Source organism: Pongo pygmaeus, chromosome 7, assembly GCF_028885625.2.
Source record: "Pongo pygmaeus isolate AG05252 chromosome 7, NHGRI_mPonPyg2-v2.0_pri, whole genome shotgun sequence".
Classification (NCBI taxonomy): domain Eukaryota; kingdom Metazoa; phylum Chordata; class Mammalia; order Primates; family Hominidae; genus Pongo; species Pongo pygmaeus.
Window position 1 is genome coordinate 115,495,803 of NC_072380.2, and position 19,358 is coordinate 115,515,160.

Genomic DNA, 19,358 nt, shown 5'->3' on the forward strand with positions numbered 1-19,358 from the left:
TTTATGTGCTTTACCTACCTAGATTCTGAATAGATTTGTCTCTGTACTTTTTTCCCCCTTTTGTGTGTGTGGGAAGGGGAAGGAGGAGGAGGAGGAAAAGAGATTATAGAAGAGGGTTAGGTGAATCTTAATGGGACTCTTTGGAAAGGGGGATCTGCAGCCTGCCTCTCAGATCCAAAAATGTTATATTAACGCCACCCTCTTCAGCTCCCTGTATTTTAAAATAGCCAAGCAGATTGGCAAGAGTTTTTTTTTTTTTCAGATTTGTAAATGTTCGACGGCAACTAAGTCTATGCATCAAAGATTTGAGGAGATTTCTCTAGGTTGACTATGGATTAGAATTAACCACCAAATTTACTGGCCATGTAGGATTTGCTAAGCCAATGTGACAAATTTATTTGGTGACTTCTGTTTATAAATGCATTGATTCAATTAAATTCTTTCTCCAAGATAAAAGTTATGCTTTTTTTTTTCTTTTTTTAAATTTCCTATTTTGGTTGTATGCTTTAAAAGTTTGAGATAGGTTGGGTGTGGTGGATCACTTGAGGCCAGGAGTTTAAGACCAGCCTGGCTAACATGGCAAAAACCTGTCTCTACTAAAAATACAAAAATTAGCTGGGTGTGATGGCGTATGGCTGTAATCCCAGCTACTCAGGAGGCTGAGGCACAAAAATCGCTTGAACCCGGGAGGCGGAGGTTGCAGTGAGCTGAGATTGTGCCACTGTACTCCAGCCTGGGCGACAGAGTGAGACACTGTCTCAAAAAAAAAAAAAAAAAAAAAAAAGTTTAACATAAACCTATAAATTTGTAACTCTCCAGCTTTGTTGGTTGAAGGAAACTATTGGTGGCTGGTATTTTGGGTAATCTCACTTCTTGGCTAACTCCCATTAAGGATGTTTTATAATGAAAAAAGTAGGTACTTCACATATTAGGTTTTTATCACCTCACTTTCCTAGTATCATAAATAAATCATTTTTTCACCATTTGTATAGATTTACTTCGAGGTAGGTAAATTTCACTTTGAGATCCTATGCCAACATTAGATTAGTTTTGAAACAGGTTATATGTTATAACTTCTCCTATGATTCTGAAACACTTTAGAAACAAATGATTTTAAATGTATTTTTTTGTTTGTTTTACATTTCAGAATCTCTCTTGATTTTTGAGGAAATACCTAGTAACAAACATGACTGAGTTCTGGCTTATATCTGCTCCTGGGGAGAAAACCTGTCAGCAAACATGGGAGAAATTGCATGCGGCAACTTCAAAGAACAATAATCTTGCTGTCACTTCCAAGTTCAATATTCCTGACTTAAAGGTGAAGCTGCATTGTGCAAAATTGCATATGAGTTCATCATCCAGGGGAGGGCCAGTTCTCTCTTTTAGTGGAAATGAGATACCCAGGTTCCTTCCAAAGAAAACCTCCTCTCCAGCCATTGGCATGATTTAAAATGTGTCTTCTTTGAAATTTTAGAAGTAAACTACCAAATTGAAATAATGTCTCTCTACTTAGGCTTTTTGTGCTCATCTAAATTGCAATGAAAAATCTTATGAAAATGTTTGATGTGTTACATTCATAAATACGATTTTCAGAAATTAAAACTCTTAGTAATATATTCTTAAATATCATGGTGAAGTTTTTGTTAGTAAATTTATATTATGCTGATTCTTACATTGTAAATGTGTTACCATGGCACCTACTTAATCATACTTGGCAAATCTAACCCAGTTATTTAATCTGGTTAATCTATGTAAGATTCACTCTATCAAAGATCAGTCATCTAGCAGCCTCAAAGTGAAGCAGGTGTCCAGTAATCAGTTGATGGAACATTTGTAAAGAATGGAAAAGATCATGATACTGACATTTTGCTGGTTAACTGAATGAGGGAGTCGTAGGCAGCATTCATTTAAGAAATATTTAAAATGACTGATTCTTGGTGGGGCATGGTGGCTCACACCTGTAAACCCAGCACTTTGGGAGGCTGAGGCAGGTGGATCACCTGAGGTCAGGAGTTTGAGACCAGCATGGCCAACATGGTGAAACCCAGTCTCTACTAAAAATACAAAAATTAGCCAGGCATGTTGGTAGGCACCTGTAATCCCCGCTACTTGGGAGGCTGAGGCAAGAGAATCACTTGAATCTGGGAGGCAGAGGTTGCAGTGAGCCAAGATCATCCCACTGCACTCCAGCCTGGGTGACAGAGTGAGACTCCGTCTCAAAAATATAAATAATAAATACAATAAAATGACCGATTTTTAATATTTTTGGAGTTACGGATACCTTGAGACAAGACGTTTCCTCCAAAACGTACTCACTTGTGCACAGTTTTGCATGCAAATTTAATTACAGACCCTCTAGCGCACATCCGCGGACCTCCTACTTAAGAGCCTGTGTTATAAACTAAGACTTCAAATGATCCAGTGTCATTGAATAGTACAAGCACAGACCTGTCTTTGAGGAGTCAAGTCTTAAGTGGTGCTTGTACCCATGAATTAAAGGATTATCTTGTACATATAAATAGCTTTGAAATGTCTGGCAAACATCTTTTAACTATACTTACACATTATGAAATAAAATAGGGAGAATTTAAGATTTGTGAGAACTTTAAGTCAAGATATATTATCTTGTTTTTTTTAAAAAAGGATGCCACCTAAATCTAAATAACAGAATATATTTTCCTTTTAGGTTGGCACGTTGGATGTCTTGGTTGGCTTGTCAGATGAACTGGCTAAACTGGATGCATTTGTAGAAGGGTAATGTACTTACATGCATGGAGTAGAGCAAAATGGGAGACACTATTATCAGGCTTCGTGGACACTGGGTTTATTATCACATGTATACTCTGCTTATTGGAATGGTTTTAGAAAACGACTTTTTTCCCTTTGTATATCAATTTTATGACGGTACAATTTACATAAAATGCACCTGTTTGAAATATGAAAATGCTGATTCTCTTTTTACTATCTTTAATGGGATATAGTTTACATGCCATGCATTTCACCTATTTCAGTTGTAGAATTCAATGATTCTTAGTGTATTCAGACTTGTGTAACCATTGCCACAATCAGTTTTAAATATTTCATCATCCTCTATTCCTGTTCCCATTAGCAGTTACTTACTGTCCCCACCACCCACAAATTGTTCTGCCACTATAGATTTGCTTGGTCTGGACATTTCTTGTAAATGGAATACAATACATGGTCTTTTGTGACTGTCTTCTTTTGCTTAGCATAATGTTTTGAAGTTTATCCAAGCTGTTGCGTGTATCAGTATTTCATTTCTTTTTATTACTAACTAATATTCCACTATATATGTATACACACGTATCACATTAATCTATTCATCAGTTGATGGGCGTTTATTTTGTGTCCACTTTTTGGCTTATAAGAATAATGCTGCTGTGCATATTTGTGTACAAGTTTGTGTTCTTAAATGTTTTCATTTTTCTTGGGTATGTACCTAAGAGTGGAATTTCTGGGTCATATGATAACTCTATGCTTCGCTTTTTGAGGAACTGACTGTTTCCCAGAGTGGCTGCACTGTGTAATATTCCCGCCAGCAGTGTATGAAGATTCTCATTTCTCTACGTCCTTGCCAGCACTTGTTATTATTTTTATTATTTGTCTTTTTGATTATAGCCATCCCAGGGGATACGAGATAATATCTCTTTTTTTTTTTTTTTTTTTTTTTTGGAGACAGAGTCTCGCTCTGTCACCCAGGCTGGAGTGCAGTGGCATGATCTCGGCTCACTGCAACCTCCACCTCCTGGGTTCAAGCAATTCTCCTCCCTCAGCCTCCTGAGTAGCTGGGATTACAGGTGCCCGCCACCATGCCCAGCTAATTTTTTTTTGTATTTTTAGTAGAGATGGGGTTTCACCATATTGGTCAGGCTGGTCTCAAACCCCTGACCTCGTGATCCACCCACCTTGGCCTCCCAAAGTGCTGGGATTACAGGCGTGTGCCACCGCGCCCGGCTGATAATATCTCATTTTAAAAAATTTGTGCTTCCCTGTTGGCTGATGTGATGTGATGCGTTGAGTATCTTTTCATGTGTTTTTTTGCCATTTGTTTTTCTTCCTTGGAGAAGTGTCTATTCAGATCCTTTGCCCATTTTTAATTGGCTAGCCTTTTTATTATTGAATTGTAGGAGTTCTTTATACAGAATATGCAAGATATAAATCCCCTATCATATATAACTTGCAAATATTTTCTCCTGTTCTGTGAGTTGTCTTCATTTTCTTTTTTTTTTCTTGAGACAGAGTCTCGCTCTGTTGCCCAGGCTGGAATGCAGTGGCGAGATCTCGGCTCACTGCAGCCTCCACCTCCTGGGTTTAAACGATTCTCCTGCCTCAGCCTCCCGAGTAGCTGAGATTACAGGTCCCTGCCACAATGCACAGCTAATTTTTGTATTTTTATTAGAGATGGGGTTTCACCATGTTGGACAGGCTGGTCTCGAACTCCTGACATGATGCACGTGCCTCAGCCTCCCAAAGTGCTGGGATTACAGGCGTGAGCCACCGCGCCTGGCCATGTCTTCATTTTCTTGATTGTATCTGTGAAGCACGAAAGTTTTAAATTTTGATGAAGTCCAATTTATTTTTTTCTTTTGTTGCTTCTGTTTTTGGCATCATATCTAAGACACCATTGTCTAATCCAGGGTTGTACCATTTTATGTCTATGTTTTCTTCTAAGAGATTTATAGTTTTAGCTTTCACATTGAGGTCTTTGATTGATTTTGAGTTAAGTTTTATGTATGTTGTGAGGTAAGGGTCCAACTTGATTCTTTCGGATGTGAATATCTGGTTGTCCCAGCACCATTTGTTGAAAAGACTGTTTTTTCCCATTTGAATTGTCCTGGCACCCTTACTGAAAATCAATTGAACATAAATATGAGGGTTTATTTCTGGACTCTCAGTTCTGTTTCATTGATCTATGTTTCTCTCCTATGCCAGTACCACATTGTCTTGATTATTGTAACTTTGTAGTAAGTTTTAAAATCAGTAAGTGTGAATTCTCCAACTTTTTTTTTTTTTCAAGATTGGACATTCTGGGTTCTTTGTCTTTTTGTATGAATTTTAGGATCACAGTGTCAAATTTCTGCAAATAAGTCAGCTGGAATTTTGATGAGAATAGTGTTGAATCTATGTATCAGTTTGGGGAGTAGTATCATTCTAATATTATTGTCTTTATCCATGAATATGGGATGTTACTCCATTTATTTGAAGATGGTTATGCTTTTGTCTTCAAAGTTCAGTTGGAAGAGTTTTTCTAAATTGCAGTTTTTATTACTTTTGAAATTCAGGAACATGTCTATTTGAGCTGAAAATGGTTATAGGCTCTTTGATAACTGCATTTTGATTAGTTGGCAGAATCAGTCTACAGTTCCTTCAACTCTGGGGATACAAAGATTTTATTTTAGAGTTTAGGTACACAGGTGTAATTTGTAAAGTACAGAATTTGGAGACTCTCAGAAATGTACATTTGATTGAAGCTTTAAGGGAATAATAGGCTTGGATAGAAGGGAATTTTTTCTTGAAATCTATACAGAAGATTTTCTCATTTCTGCTGTTAAAATGCTTTTCGGAATTGATAGAACCACCTCAAAGCGACGCTGTGGCAATAGAGACTGAGGTCAGGGTTACAGAGAGAGAGAGAGATCTTTTAACATAACACCATGTAGTGAGGAAGTAAACAGATCTAAGGATGTCTTGATGTTCTTTAATATTGGAGTCAAGAAGGCCACTTAGCAGACAGTTTCACAGTAGGTTAGTTAAGAGATAGTAAAAGCTCAGTTGGGACCAGACACTTGGCTATTAGAATGGAAAGAGAAGATGAAAGGAAAAGCAACTTTTAGGATTATAATTCCATATATTCATATAGAGCAAATGATTATTATGAATTATTATAAATATAGTGAAAATAATTATGATGCACTCAAAGCACTAACTGATGGAAAGAATAGTCTCTTGGTTCCTTGCTTATACATTTTTAATTAAGAAAAAAATGGGCCGGGCGTGGTGGCTCGTGCTTGTAATCGCAGCACTTTGGGAGGCCGAGGTGGGCAGGTCACGAGGTCAGGAAATCGAGACCATCCTGGCTCACACGATGAAACCCCGTCTCTACTATACAAAAATTTATCCAAGTGTGGTGGTGGGTGCCTGTAGTCCCAGCTACTTGGGAGGCTGAGGCAGGAGAATGGTGTGAACTCGGGAGGCGGAGCTTGCAGTGAGCCGAGATAGTGCCACTGCACTCCAGCCTGGGTGACAGAGCGTGACTCTGCTCAAAAAAAAAGAGAAAAAAATGTGAGGGAACTTTTTTTTTTAGTTGTCATCCTTGGAGTGAGTCTTCCCTGAGGTCTCATCTACCTCATTACAGTTACAAGTTATGACAACCAAAGAGACATTGAGAAAGGAGGTCCCTGAGAATATAATTATTAACATTTATTTGTACCCTTATTAGTCACCTTGATGGCTTTATAGTTCTTTATCTTTAAATTGTTAATGGGATGTCCTGAATATAATTTAAAGTTTGCTCAGATTTTAAAATCTATTTTTTTTTTGGAGACAGGGTCTTGGTGTCACCCAGGCTAGAGTGCAGTGGTGCAGTCATAGTTCATTGCATCCTCGAACTCCTAGGCTCAAGCAGTCCTTTTACCTCAGTTTCCCGAGTATCTAGGACTATAGGCTTGCACTACCGTACCCAGCTAATTTTTTTATTTTTATTTTTGTGGACATGGGGTCTTGCTGTGTTGCCCAGGCTGGTCTCAAACTCTTGGCCTCAAGCGATCCTCCCACCTCAGAAAGTGCTGAGATTTCAGGCATGAGTCACTGTGCCTAGCCAGCTCAGATTTTTTAGGGAAGGAATCTGAAAAGTATTAAAGACAAATGTAGTTAGTTTAGTGAGTAGAATTTAAAGTTACTTATGCAGTGTGTCAGCTGTTCTTTTCTGCATTGTTTGACAAGCACATCTTCAGTCCTCCTGAAAGATACGAGGAATTTAAAAATCATGTCGTTGTTAGACTTTGGTAGTATTGACAGATGATAGCTTAATGACTTAAATGCTCCAAGTGTTAAAGGCCAAATATTGTAGAATATGGTATATGTGGTAAATCATAGTTTATACTTTCTTAAAAATGTAATCATTAGAGCAGATATTTTTGAGGTGACATTGTGTACATTGACACAGATCCTCTTGTAAATAGGCATAGGGAGATCTTGAAGTTCTGGGTTATGCGACGTTAAGTTTATAAATTGGACACCAGATGATTCTACACTCTGAAGTACTTCTGTGGGTAAACATGCAACATTTTAGAATGTTCATAGCAAATGGTTCTGTTTACAAGATGCTTGCCAAATTTTATGAGAATGATTTGTCCCTTTTGAAGGAATGGGTGAATTTTGGAGACAGAGGCAAGTATATGTATAAACCTCAAGTTAAACATGTTGAAGACTTAGGACTTACATCATTATTTCTGAAATTGTTCTGATTATTAGGTTTGAGACCACTCAGCATAGGATTGTCATTTAAATTTAGCTCTTCTGTCACCTTTCCTGGCTCATATTGGCTCTTGTTTAAACTGTTAACGAGCCAGGCTGTGGCTCACACCTGTAATCCCTCCTGCTTGAGGGGCCAAGGCAGGAGGATCACCTGAGCCCAGATGTTCAAAGCTGCAATGCACTATGATTGCACCACTGCACTCCAACATGGGCAATAGAGTGAGACTCTCTCTTAAAAAAAAAAAAATGCACGCACACACACACACATTTTTTTTAAGGAAAAAAAACCATTACAGGAATTTCTTAATTTGTCTTCCAGTTTCCCCTCCTAGCTGTTGAGCATGTAGTCATCAGAATACTTGTTCTGAGCCCTGTTTCGACTGTGTTACATCCCTGTCTAGAGTGTAGCTTCAGAGGCTGTGTATCTGCAATCTGGCATCCCACTTTCCTAGCCTAAGCTCCCCTACTTCTCAGCCTGCTGCTCCCGTCAGTCTGGACTTCTTACCATTCTCTGGATGCCTACTGCTTTTCCACCTCTTGTCATGACTCATAATATGCCCCATGGCAACAATATGCTTTCTTCCCATGTAATCATCCTTGTAAAACCATTTCTGTCCTTCATCGCCCTACTCATGAGCCTTTGGGCTTTCTTGATTGCAGTAGCTGCAAGTGATCGCTTTTTCCTTTCTCTCTTTCTGTCTGCAACCTGGCAATCTCAGCTGGCACTGACCTCAGATTGCTTTATATTTAGTAATTTATATATTTTTGTATCTTTCCAATGAGATTTTAAGCAGTGTGTGAAGGTAGTGATTTTGTCTTGTATGATTTTGAATCCCACCCGGGGCCTAGTGGCAGACATGGAATAAGGAAGAGAACGCTGGACTCCAAAGTCAGGACAACGTGTTTCTAGTCACAGCTCTGCTGTTAACTGGTCTTGTGACTTTGAATAAGCCACTTATTCTTTTATACCTCAGTGTCTTATAAATGAAAGAATTGACAAGGTCATATGTAGGTGCCTTGGTTTAGGTTGGTGCAAAAGTAATGGAGTTTTTGCCATTTTTTTTTTCCTAAAGTAATGGCCAGAACCGCAGTTGCTTTTGCACCAACCTAATAGTTTTGACATTATGGCTTCCTCTATAGCCTAGCTCCTTGTAAATAGTAGATGCTCAATAAACAGTTAATGAATTAATAATGTAAGAGTTAGTTTTTCATCATGACTATTGCTTACGTTCTCTTCCCTGTCAGGTTCCTTTCTTCCTAAGGGAAAGCACAGTGTCTTGCATGTCATAGGAACATAGTGAATGCTAGTTCTCAGCCTCCTCCTTTGTTTTCAGTCCTTGAATTGTCTAGTTTCTTGGCATATAAATATATGGCTATTTACAGACTCTTTCTCACTAGCTTCCCATGACTTTCTTTCTAGACTAGGAGACACATTGCATGTAGTCTCCTTAAAACTCTACAGTTACTCTGTTGATTTTTGCATGTAACAAAATCTTGGTCCATTTTATCCTTAAAACATTATAAGGTAAGATCCATTTATTGTGTATTACATGGATAGGTATAATGGGAACATATAGTCAAATTCATGTCTTTATATAATATGTTCATCGTATAGAATGGAATTTAGATCTTTTTCCTGAAAATGGTTGTTGATTTTTTTTCCTCCCCAGAGTGGTTAAGAAAGTAGCTCAATACATGGCTGATGTATTGGAAGATAGCAAAGACAAAGTTCAAGAGAATCTGTTGGCTAATGGAGGTAAGCTAATGCTCATGATTGATCATTATTAACTCATACAAAGCAAATAACTAAGCTACAGAAACAAAAAGTAATGTAAAAAAGTCTACAGAAAAGGACACTAAATACAATAGAAAGCCATTAAAATACAATTATTATTACTGAATTTGGTGATACTTCCAGGTACATCCCTGAAACATAATCTCATAGAAGACAGTCTTACGTAATATATAATGTAGCTTATAATATGATGCCAAGTCTCCTGCAAGAGCAGTATTGTAGATTTGCCTTAGTTCTTTCCAGGTTCCATTTGTTCACTCATTTGCAAGTAAGTTTCCAAGTTGTATATCTCAGCATTGTTCCAGTTGAATACCTGCTGTCTTATGTAGGTTTTTGTATTTAATAGTATATAATTGTTAAAGCCTTAGAACAGAAATTATTAATTTTATTGCAAAATAGTGCCCCCAATATGATTTTGCCATTTCTTTACTTAATACCCGTAAAATAGCCTACTGACTTCTCTGTAGCTAGAAGCCAGTATTTACATAGAGTTTGCTCTATGTAGTAATGACTTTAGAAAGATGATTCTGACCCCATTGTTATTTGTACTTGCATTTCTTGTTTTCTTATGAAATGTCATTTTAGCATTTTGCTTCATTTAAAATTAGCCCATCTTTAGTGATATGCTACTATAATAGGAAATAATGAGTTGGGCATGGTGGCTCATGCCTGTAATCCCAGCACATTGGGAGGCTGTGGCAGGAGGATTGCTTGAGTGCAGGAGTTCAAGACAAGCCTGGACAACATAGGGAGACCCTGTCTCTAAAAAACCCAAACAAAAAGAAAGAAAAAGAAAAAAGTTACCTGGATATAGTGACATATGCCCGTAGTCTCAGCTAGTCAGGAGGCTGAGGGGGGGGATTGCTTGAGCCCAGGAGTTCAAGGCTGCAGTGAGCTACGATTGTACCACTGTACTCCAGTCTGGGTGACAGAACAAGACCCTGTCTCAAAAAAAAAAAAAAAGAAAAAAAAAAAAAAAAGAAGAAGGAAATAACCCTTTGTAACCCTTTCCTTTCATTCTCTATGGGATCGCCTACTCTGATAAGGTTATTATATTTTAAATCCAGTGTTCCTGAAATCTCATTTCTTTTTGCAAATAATAGCTGCTCAATAAATATTTAATCAGTTAAAAATGTAGTAACTTATTCTTGCTCTTTGTTATCAAGTAATTCTGATCTCATTGTTTACTGTGTCTGTTAATTTGTGTTTTGAGAAAGAACAGAAGGTATGTTAGATATTAATAAATTAATTTGTGTTGCCTTTACTTATTTTCTATGTATTTTATGAACTAGGGCAGTCAGTCTAGTAGTTGGAATGGTGGTTGACCAAGAGGGGCAGTGCATCTAGATAGAGTTGCTTTTGGAAATACCATCTGTGTTGTTGACTGACTGGTATTATGTAAGGAGATATTGAGAAGAGAAAGATATTTTTATATGAATTACTTCCGTCAGTGCTGCCATAATTACCATTTGGTTTCACCATTCTTGATCCCATTAGGGGTGAAGTCACTTTGATTACTAAACTTCCGAGGAATAAGTTGTTGAGTATTTTTTTTAGCTCTACGTGTTTTATTCTTTCCATTTGAAAGTGAAAGTGTCCATGTTTTGAAAATTGTTAAAATGTGGACTCCTGGAAACAATCATCACATGGTTTTAATAGACAAGTTTATTTTCAGTTTGTTTGGGTGAGTTATCAAAGAAAGAACATGCTGTTGTGAAATTCTACTTACTGAGGAGATAATTTGAAGTAGTTTCTTAATCTTTGTGTCTCCTACATATGAGGCATATTAGGAATATGTACATATTTCATTTTTAAAGTAATCAAATTAGAAGGAGCATCTTAATATGTATTAAAGTTTGAGTAAGGAGAGGAGATTACAAGGTAGAAATTTTGATTAATCCATGTTACTTAATATAGTTCACATTTAATCAGGATTCTTCAGAAATGACATCTTTGCTGATTTCCTCAGTGCCAATTTCAGCATTAAAATATATTGCTGTGTAAAAAACTGAACAATTCTATTGCTTTTCTTCAGTAATGAATTTATTCCCTTATTTCAGTGGACTTGGTTACTTATATAACAAGGTTCCAGTGGGACATGGCCAAATATCCAATCAAGCAGTCCCTGAAAAATATTTCTGAAATAATTGCCAAGGTAAGGTAATACTTGAGACAAGTAGGACACATTGATTTATAGTGGCTTTGCTTATTTTATGATTTCACTATGAAATACTTTTTAGGTTTTGATAAGGCAACTTAATTATATTTCACAGATAGAAGAGATCCTTACTACAACTTTAGACGTTAAAAGATGTTAAAAAGTATAACACTTTCATGTGTAGATTATCTAAGTTGAATACTTAGTTATGTAATTAACTTAAATATTACATCAACAGTGTTTAAGAAAGTGTGAAAACTCTGTATTTATACAAATTTTAAGGTACCTGAGATTGTGTAGAATAGGAAATTGGAGTCTATTAAGATTTCTTAGTCATTCAGGTAGGTGATAGTAGTCACTGAGGTATGTTTATGTGCATACAATACTTGTTCAAACATTAAACTCTTATGGGTTCTCTGACCCCTTCTGACTATTTAGTTTTGATCCTCTGCCTGGAAAAATTCCCCTATTCATGTGCCACATAATTTTATGTAGTTTCAGGGAGTACATGGACCTTGAAGCCGATGCATGAACCCACCAAGTTAAGAGCTCCTTTTATATTGAGAAATCCTTGAACTTGAGAGGAAATGTAAAAGTCTGTTTTTTCCCCCCAAGATCTGTTTGTGGAATAAAAGTCTTAACAGTAACTATAATGAGACAAATAGACAAGGACCTGTTAATTGTTTGCCAGCATTGTTATTGACCTGGCTAGGGCAAGAAGTGTAGTTTAAATTATTGGACAGACTTTCCTTGGCTCTCAGTAACTTTAGTTATGCAGTGTGCTGTATAGTTAAATGTAAATAAATAGACTATCAAAGATTTTAACTAAAGTCATCATGCAATTTGATGACTATAGTTTAAGAAACTATTGTTTACATTATTTGATAATATAAAGTGGTGTTCTTACTATGACTGAGCCTTTTTTTCTGTATCCTTAAGGATTTGATCATCTGCTTCCTGATGCTGTTGTAGATAGGGAAGCAGGCTTAGAGAGGTGAAGTGACTTACCGTCGTGCTACACAGCTAATAATGCTAGAGCTATGTTAAAGTCAGTTCTTCGAATGTTGTTTACTTCACATTTTCTCCCCATGTGGTTAGTTTAGTATTCTTCTGAGAAAAACAGCTTTTGTAACATTTATGGATAAATTCTACTATAATTTTTAATTTCATAGAAAATACTCTGTGTAATAGTGATGTTTGCAATAGTCAAAACTCTTCATGTAATTTAGTTTATTTTGGAAAATATCCTTCAGTCTTGTGAATTGAAGCCTTGTAAATAGTAATCTCCAAACCCAGTGGCCTAGATTCCATTTCCATGGTTTAAGAAGTAATATAATAATTAAAATACATGTGGACTAAAACATTATTTTTAGTAGAAAAGATTTATGTGGAAATTATATTTAAAATGAAGTCGGCTGTTTTTTAAATGACCTCCTAAAGTCGTGCTTTTAAAATAATAGAATATTCTTACACTAGAAACTAGTGGGTTTTTTTTGTAGAAGTTAAAGTGTAGCTACTTTGATAGTATTAGTAGAGGCAGATTTAGGAAAATTTTATCTATTTTTCTTCTTTTTCTTTTTCAAAGGGAGTAACTCAGATTGATAATGACCTGAAATCTCGAGCATCTGCATACAATAACCTGAAAGGAAATCTTCAGAATTTGGAACGAAAGAATGCGTAAGCAGATCAAGTATATTTGAGTATTAAGAACTGGGGAAGCACGCTAGCATGCACCGAAGGAGATATTGTTGGGATTTTGTTAGTTTCAGTTTATGTTGTTCTGTAATCAAAATGGTATTTCTTTTACTTCATGGAGAAAAGCTCACTAAGGTAAGTTTATAGAATTCAGACTAGTCAAAACAGATGTGAAGCTGATTTATTATACTTGTTTTATAAATAATACTTGTGAACTGGGTCCTGGCTTATCCCTTTATCCATTTGATATTTCACTGAAAAATAGTCGAAAATTAATTGTTTTAAATGAAATCATAGTTTAACTGCATAGTAATTACCTATCGTTTAACTATAGAATAATCCTTTTATGATGTAATAGTTATTCTCTTACCTGTTTTCAGAATTTAGGTTTTTCACTCGTTAGGTTTTTTAAAATAGGACTGAATTGTTTTGGTTGATCCCCTTGTACTATGACTACTACAAGTGCAACTTTAAGCATGAAAGTATTCAAGTTGTGCCTTCATATCCTAGAGGGAAAGTTGGTTGGATACTGTGAGTGATACAAACAGGGCAAGACATATTTATTATAGGAAAGTGATTACTGGAAGACAAATGAAGACTGATTTGAAAGAGTTAATTGTTGGGTTAGCTACCAAAATTGCCTGGTATCAAATGATACCCAAGGGAGGGAAGAACACCGAAGGTATTGTGCTTAGATGACATAGTTTCATAATTATATGATGGAATAGACTTTAATTATATCTAATGAGTAGATAGCAGTTTTCCAGTCAAGATATTATATATGTAGGCAAGAGAAGAGCTGAGTTATAATAATTAAAGCAAACACAAAACACTAGAGGCAAATTTTGATAGAAGATATTTCATTGGTTGCAAGGGTAGGATATATTCAGCTAAATGGTGACTTCTTACAAAGTAAAAATTTTGACTAAGACTAATCCCTCTCAATGTATATATAGTATATGTGAAAATGGTTAGCCTGCTGTTTCTTTACTTGTGTTACAGAAGCACATAATTATCAGCCTAATGATTTGTTTTAATTCCTCAGAGGAAGTTTGCTAACTAGAAGTCTAGCAGAAATTGTGAAGAAGGATGACTTTGTTCTTGATTCAGAGTATCTCGTCACATTACTGGTAGTAGTTCCCAAGTAAGTCTTTCTATTATAAAAGGTTTTACTTGTTAAAATACAAGAAAAATGTTAGTATTTAGTATTGTAGTTTGAAGTTTTCCATAAAATCCAAGCGTAAAAGGAATATAACCTTGCCATTCATTCTGTCAATCAACATTTGCTCATGTGGCACATAAAGTAGAAATTAGATCATAACCTGGCAATGGAGACTTCAATTATAAATTGAGTTTTCAAATCAAATTTAGCAGCTTGGTAGAATTGGCTCATTCAAACATAAGTGATGCTAAATTATTGATTGTTTGAAAAATACAGATTTTAGATTTCTCAAAATAGGAAGGTCTTTGCATTTTTGTCCTGAAAAAATCTTTATGACTGGTTAGGATTAATTAAGCACTGTAGGAAGCAAAGAATGGATTGGATCAGAGATTAGCAATTTTTTTTCTATAAAGGGCTAGATAGTAAGTATTGTAGGCTTTGTAAACAATGTGATCTCTGTCACAGCTACTCCACTGTGGCAACTTTGTGGTTATAGCTGAAGTAGCCATAGATGATATGTAAACGAATGAATGTGGCTGTTTCAATAAAACTTTATTTACAAAACAGGCTTGGCTATGGGCATAGTTTGCTAACCCCTGGACTAGATAACCTTTGAAATCTCCTTAGGATTAGGCCTTCTGTGTTATTTAATATTTGATCATAGTGAATCTTGAATGGAATGAGATGAAACCTTTGGGTACTTGTAGGAAGACCTGGACTTTGTGTGTATCTGTATAGCACTATTAATGATTTCACTTTTGACTTACACTGAAGTCTTGCTATCGGGGAATGTTTGGGGGATCCAAACTCAGGTGGGAGATTTGGGTCTTTTTCAGAGTATCATTGCGTGAAGACTTCCTTGCTGTGCTCTGCATTTTTATCTGGTTCAGAGATTGGGAGTACTAGAAAATGATGCCTCCATGGAATTTACGGTGGCTACAGTATTATCTCAATTCTGCATTTTTTCCCCTTTATTGCAGTATGCTAGCTTTTGGATTTTTCTTTGCACAGGGAGAAGGCCTTAAATCTAAGGATTTCACTCCAGAAATTTTATTTTGTGTTCTAGTTACATAACTCCCCTCTGCTATACTGAAACTCTGATTATTTATAACAAATTCTATGTATCTGTGCTTTTATACTATGTAGGAAAATAACTTTTGCCCAGATAAAATATTTGACTCACTCAACCTTTATTTAAAACTTGGGTTCAAAACCAGAAATTTTTATAGTTTTCTGTACCTTGTAATTGAAAGATAGGACCTAGGACATCTTACATGATGAATTATTTTCTATCCTGACCTATACACACTATAATTCTTTGTTTTCAATCTCAAACATAGTTGTCTCTCCCCACACCCCTGGAAGCCAGTGGCCTCTAGAGAAGGTTGTTGCACAATGTTTTGTGGCAACATAGTTTACTGTCACTTCATTTACTTACTACCTCATGGTACTCTGTGCTTTCCATAAATATAGTTTTATTTTCAGTCCTTCATAACGGCCACTGAGCAGGAATGATAGTGATTTTAGCATGACCATTTTTAAAAAATGAGGCACAATACATATGAACTATGCAGCTTGAAAATAATTTAGAATCTATACTGTGCTTTACTTCCTTTCCAAACATAGTTCTAGGATGTGCCTCTTCTGCAATAGTTACTGGAGGTAGGGTGGTGATCTGTATTTCCTGCATTACTCAGTGTATTTGAAATTCATTCTCAGTAGGAAACCTGAATTTTTTTTTGTTAAATAGAGTTGAAGTATACTTACTATAACCAGATTTCCTATTTGTCTCATAATTTTTTCTCTTCCTGGATATGGCAGGAAATAGGACTTGTTTTTCTTTTCCAATGTGTATTGTACCTTTTCTGCAGGTTAAACCACAACGACTGGATTAAGCAGTATGAAACACTAGCTGAAATGGTAGTTCCAAGGTCTAGCAAGTAAGTAGAAGTCTTTGTAACACCATTTGTTTCCTAGAATTCCTTTTAGAGTTTGGATGTTGGCTTAGGAAATATGTTTGCTGTCTTGCCTTTGTGATAAATTAACCTCATGAGTGAGTTCTGTGAACTCTAGTTGTAATAATTTTAGACCTAGAAGGGACTTGGCACAGTCTGTTTGACAACCTCCTATTTATAGACTTAGAAGTTTGAGGCCAGTGAGATATTAATAGTTTGCCCAGGGTCACACATCTCATTTGTGGCAGGGCTAGAACTAGAACCTAGGTCTCTGGTGTGGTACTTTTTCTGCCGCACTGTGCTACCTTTTGAAAATTCTTTATTCATTATTGCATACCTACTATGTGTCTATAGTTCCTCATTTTACTTGGCAAAGGAAGTGTACCAGAATGGCTACTAGACTGCCATGTTGATCTCCAGATGTTCACCATCACTTTGAGCTTAGATTTTACCTAAACTGTATGTTCCTTTTATTTAAAAAACAAACCTGTTTTTATTAAGCACTTTTTAAATTTATAGATTTAACATGCATTGTCTAATTTGAAATTTACAACAAGTCTGTGAAGAAGTATGGACAGTTATCATTCTTATTCTCATGGAAGAAGAAGTTAAAATGCTTAAATAGTTGCCTGAGGCTGTGTAAAGTGTCCAATGGCAGAGTTAGGGCTAGAACTCACATCTTTTAGCTCCAGGTCCTATACCCTTTTAACACTATTTCATGTCATTTTTCTGTGTTCTGCCATTGCCACATGAGATATTCTTTGAGAAAATATAAATACAGTGTATCTCCACCCCAAAGGATTCTTATAGATATATATATGCTTCAAGGGGAGGCAGCAGGGTGGAAGATATAGGAGGCAGTAAAGAAGTGGAATTAGTAAGGTCAGGCCCATGAAATATTTTCTTTTCCAGTTGCATTGTGTCATGTGGGAAGTAGCTTAGTATGATGGAAAGAGTCCTGGACCCAGGGATCTGAGTTCTATTGCTGGTTCTGTCACCAGTAGAGTCTGTCACTGGTAGGGTCCATCACTGGTAGGGTTGTGACTTCAAGTTGTCCAGGTTCTTGGTGTTTTGAACAAAGAATTGGACAAAATGCCCAGCAAAGCAAAATAAGAATGAAGCAACAAAAGAACGAAAGCAGGGATTTATTAAAAACGGAAGAAAGTACACTCCACAGTGTAGGAGCAGACCTGAGCAGTGGCTCAAGGGCCCGGATACAGAATCTTCTTGGGTCCAAATAACTCCTACAAGTTTCCCATTGGCCACTTCATGCTCACCTCATGTAAATGACGTGGCAGCCTGCAGTCAGTCTCATTGGTTGCAGAAAGCAGCCAACCAGAGGCTGAAGTGAAGTTACAAAGGTCACACTCCTGTGCAAATATCTGATTGGTTGCAGAAAGCAACCAGTCAGAGGCTAGGGTGAAGTTACAAAGTTATACTTCTATGCAAATGAAGACTCGGCCTCTCAATCAGTCTGATCTGTTGCAGACAGCCAATTTCCCATCTGCCATGCAGGAAAGGTCAAAAGGAGTAGCCTCTGGTCCTTTTGTTACTTAGGGGTGGAAAGTTAGGGTTTTCCTTTCAATTTAGTTCTAGGAAACCGGGGTGAAACAACCTTAGGTTCCCTGCCTCCAGACCCTATTTCCTGCCTCAGTTCTGCTACCAACTTGCTGTGTGACCTGGGGTAAGTCTTTTAACTTCTCTGGGCCTCATTTTCTTTGTCTGTAAATGAGCATGGCACCTTCCTTGTATATATTATGAAGTTATTTTAAGGCTTAATGGAGTATTCAAAATACAAGATAATGTTACTGTATTTTCACAAATGTTGATCTTTTAGGAACTTAACAAACTTGTGCTCATCATGAATTTTTTTTTTTTTTCATTTGGAGGAATATCTTTCCTTCATACCAGCTCTTCACATGGTAAACTGAAGACTACAGTTGTGTCTTGATATTGTGGCTCACTTAGGCTGTTGATACTGACAGATCTTTAGGGCATTAGAGCCATAGAGGTTGACTCTGTGTCTAGGAAGCAGGTGGAGGAGGAGAGTGAGGACATGGTGCACACAGAATGTCCTCCAGAGATGGACATAGGCCAACCCAGATGTCCAGGGGGACGATGTGTAGGCTCATTAAGTAAGCTCAGATTTACTCTGATAGAAGGACTTTAAAAATATTCCATCAGAGATTTAGATCTTTGGACAGTCACTTTAGTAGTTTAAAGGGAAGATTTCAGGAAGGGAACAGTTTAATGCAGTCAAGACTTGTTTGCAAATGACTTGTAAGTGCACACTAATCTTCGAGAGCTTCCAGCCTTTCCTTGCTCAGTGAAAACATCTTTTCTACCTATTTCTCAGTTCAAAGTACATTTGGAATCACTGACTCAAAAACTTACCTGTTTAAATTTAGTCAGAGAGAACATGGCACTAGCTCAAATAGCACCATCAAGAGTATGTGCAGTTCATGTAGGGGCAGATAGGCTTTTTTGAGTGAGCCTGGAATATTGTCTGCCATTTAGGAAAGATCTCTATGACCTGATGCCGAATTTTTGGCTTATCATCACAACGAGCATTTTTGAGTAATTACTGTGAGCTAGTCATTGTTCCATGTGCTTTACACAAGTTAATTAATTATAGGTAGTAACACATTACTTTTTGGTATGATAACTTGAGTGATTATTGTTGGGAGCAGTGAAGATGAAAGTGGAATTTTGAGGTAGATTGAAAAATATTCACTCTAATATTCAATCTAATATTTTTCAATCTATTCTTCTAACTGTCCTCAAACCTGAAAGAATTTTTAAATTCACAAAATATAACTATTTGTAAATTATTTTACAAAGATTGGACAGTTTTGAAATACTACCGTTGCTGTGAGGCTAAATGCAGCAATGTGTACAAATGCCTTGCCAAGGCTGTGGCCAAAGAAGCGGAGGCTGTGCTGCTGTTCTGCTTTTTGTTGTTGAAACACTGTTCAGAAAGAGGGGCTTTTCACTTGTCTTTTCAGAATTACCACTTTCCTATTATTATAATTTTTTTTTGGTCTGCTTTTGCTTGTTAAAATAGTCTGATTGAGTCAGATCACTGGTTAACTTTTG

The 19,358-nt window shown here is 36.6% G+C and overlaps 1 protein-coding gene across 1 annotated transcript in view; it reads left to right on the top strand.

The window, feature by feature from the left end:
- ATP6V1C1 (ATPase H+ transporting V1 subunit C1) overlaps positions 1-19,358 on the top strand; it is a 48,649-nt gene that overhangs the window by 18,643 nt on the left and 10,648 nt on the right. The window contains exons 2-8 of the mRNA XM_054498655.2: positions 1,148-1,318; positions 2,687-2,754; positions 9,168-9,253; positions 11,353-11,447; positions 13,036-13,127; positions 14,191-14,289; positions 16,179-16,247. Of these exons, the coding sequence (XP_054354630.1) occupies positions 1,187-1,318; positions 2,687-2,754; positions 9,168-9,253; positions 11,353-11,447; positions 13,036-13,127; positions 14,191-14,289; positions 16,179-16,247 (641 nt within the window). The 5' untranslated portion in view covers positions 1,148-1,186. The remainder of the gene's footprint in view (positions 1-1,147; positions 1,319-2,686; positions 2,755-9,167; positions 9,254-11,352; positions 11,448-13,035; positions 13,128-14,190; positions 14,290-16,178; positions 16,248-19,358) is intronic.